The sequence below is a fragment of the Carassius gibelio genome, chromosome A12 (assembly GCF_023724105.1).
Source record: "Carassius gibelio isolate Cgi1373 ecotype wild population from Czech Republic chromosome A12, carGib1.2-hapl.c, whole genome shotgun sequence".
Lineage (NCBI taxonomy): Eukaryota > Metazoa > Chordata > Actinopteri > Cypriniformes > Cyprinidae > Carassius > Carassius gibelio.
In genome coordinates this window covers 9,294,181-9,296,246 of record NC_068382.1, presented here as the reverse complement: position 1 = coordinate 9,296,246, position 2,066 = coordinate 9,294,181, and the positions used below count along the sequence as shown (strand labels likewise).

The following is a 2,066-nucleotide window of genomic DNA, read 5'->3' as shown; positions in this document are numbered from 1 at the left end:
GTTTAAATGTAGTTAAATTGCATTTATTCATTGATTAGGAACGTTTTTTTTTTACTTCAGTTTTGGAGTTTCGTAAAAAAAATTAAAAAAAAACAATAAATAATAATGTTGGTGCATCAAAATATCAAGGTTCATTTAGCTTTATCTCCCACCATTCAAACCTCTCTTTGAATCATTAATTAGGATTTAAAAAATTCCTGATTTATGCAAAATTGATCTTAAAGCCTTGTCATAAAATTGTGTTTAATATGCATGCATTGCACTGTGCTTCAGGAAATGTTGGATCAGCTTGAATCTTTCTGATTCTGTCCACAGACAACATCCAAGAGGTGACTCTGAAGAAGAGACCGAACGGTCTGGGCTTCAGCTTCTTCATCACAGAGCTGGACACGTCTCTGGACTGCGGCTCCATCGTGCGGATCAGAACACTGTTCCCAGGTCAGCCAGCGGAGGCGAGCGGCAAGATTCGGGAGGGAGACGTCATTCTGTCCATTAATGGAGAGCCACTCAAGGGCTTGTCCTATCAGGTAACAGCGGAGCACTTCTGCATCCATTAGAAATATTACTAAACATGCAGTAGAAACAGTGTGAAGAGCCTGGATCTGTTAAATACGGTGCTGTTATTCTCAAATGTGTTCAATGAAAAGATGACCTCTGACCTCTGACCTCACAGCAAGTGCTGCGGTTACTGAGGAACTCTCCTTCAGAGGTGCAGCTGCTTCTCTGCCGTCCTGCTCAAGGTACTGATACAGGTCAACAGGTTTTTAAGTGAGATTAAAAACTAAGATTTGAAGATGCATTTATTTGATAAACATTTTTACATTTGTGAAATATTAGTACTATTTAAAATACATGTTTCTATGTGCATATCTGATCAAATGGAATTTATTTCTGTGATCAAAGCTGTCTTATTCACAGAATTAAATTACATTTAAAATACATTTTAAAATAGAACAGTTATTTAAAATTAGAATAATATTTTTGATCAAATAAATAATCTTGTCATGCATATTAAGAAACTTCTTTCAAAACATGAACATTATTTTACATTTATATTTTTCAAATAAAATATTTAAACTGGAAAGCGTTACTGACGGCTCTTTACAGTAACTTGGAATCATGTTTTATGTTGTTAAGGAACACTTCCACCTATAACAGAGAAAATTGGCCAACTGACCTGCAGCTGAAGCAGTCTTCTCCTGGGAATGAAGCTCATGGAGGAACCCTGGTGCATTATGGGAGAGGACAGATTAGAAAACCGAAGAGTCTGAATGTCCTTTAGGGAAAAAAAAAATCAAACTGATTTCAAGGAGATTTGGGGTACTTGCTCTCATACTTTAACGTGCTTGGCTTCGACACGATAGAAACACAGCTTCTCAACGCTTTCTAGAACATGCACAGGATCTCACGCTTCACACCTAGACCACACATAGACTTTACTATCATCAAGACACACGTTTAGTTGATCTCAGTTGAATTAGCCGAACTAAACGAGAATTGTTTGTGTCCGCAGGTCTTCTGAGCATTGGGAACAGAAACTGACCGAGTGTGCTGCCAAACATTTCCTGCACTTCTCTCGACTGGATAGAAAGGCAAGCCTCAGTAAACCCTTATTTTAGTGATGCTCAGCAATTCAAACAATAAATGCCATTCTGAAGCCAACAACCATGATTTAAAAAGTTCATATAAAGAAAATAACATGTCAAGAACACAAAAATGTCAAAATGTTCTATAAATGACCGAATAAATGAATGAATGGCTTGATAAATAAGCTTTATTTGTTTAGGGTCTATTTGTCTTGCTGGGGTTGTGTTGCGCTGAAGCTCAGTTCCTGCAGTTCCCGGATGTGTCCACGAGGTGGCGACACAGCTCCATAAACACTCCATGTTGCGTGTTAAATTACTAAATAAATACTGAATGCTGTATAAACTGTTTTAAACGTGTGTTGCTAGAAAAGTGTAGGGATGTGAGCACTGGACAGTGCTGATGGCAGCTCACCGTGACTCAAACCTTAATTGCAGTTCAAATGTAAATATTATCGTGGTGCCTTGCAGTCAGAGTAAGAT

At 37.9% G+C, this 2,066-nt stretch overlaps 1 protein-coding gene across 1 annotated transcript in view; it reads left to right on the top strand.

Moving 5' to 3' along the window:
* The window catches only part of frmpd2 (FERM and PDZ domain containing 2), a 21,856-nt gene extending 20,263 nt beyond the window's left edge, over positions 1-1,593 (top strand). The window contains exons 26-29 of the mRNA XM_052611183.1: positions 316-527; positions 674-740; positions 1,138-1,320; positions 1,514-1,593. Of these exons, the coding sequence (XP_052467143.1) occupies positions 316-527; positions 674-740; positions 1,138-1,187 (329 nt within the window). The 3' untranslated portion in view covers positions 1,188-1,320; positions 1,514-1,593. The remainder of the gene's footprint in view (positions 1-315; positions 528-673; positions 741-1,137; positions 1,321-1,513) is intronic.
* The last annotated feature ends 473 nt before the right edge of the window (positions 1,594-2,066 follow it).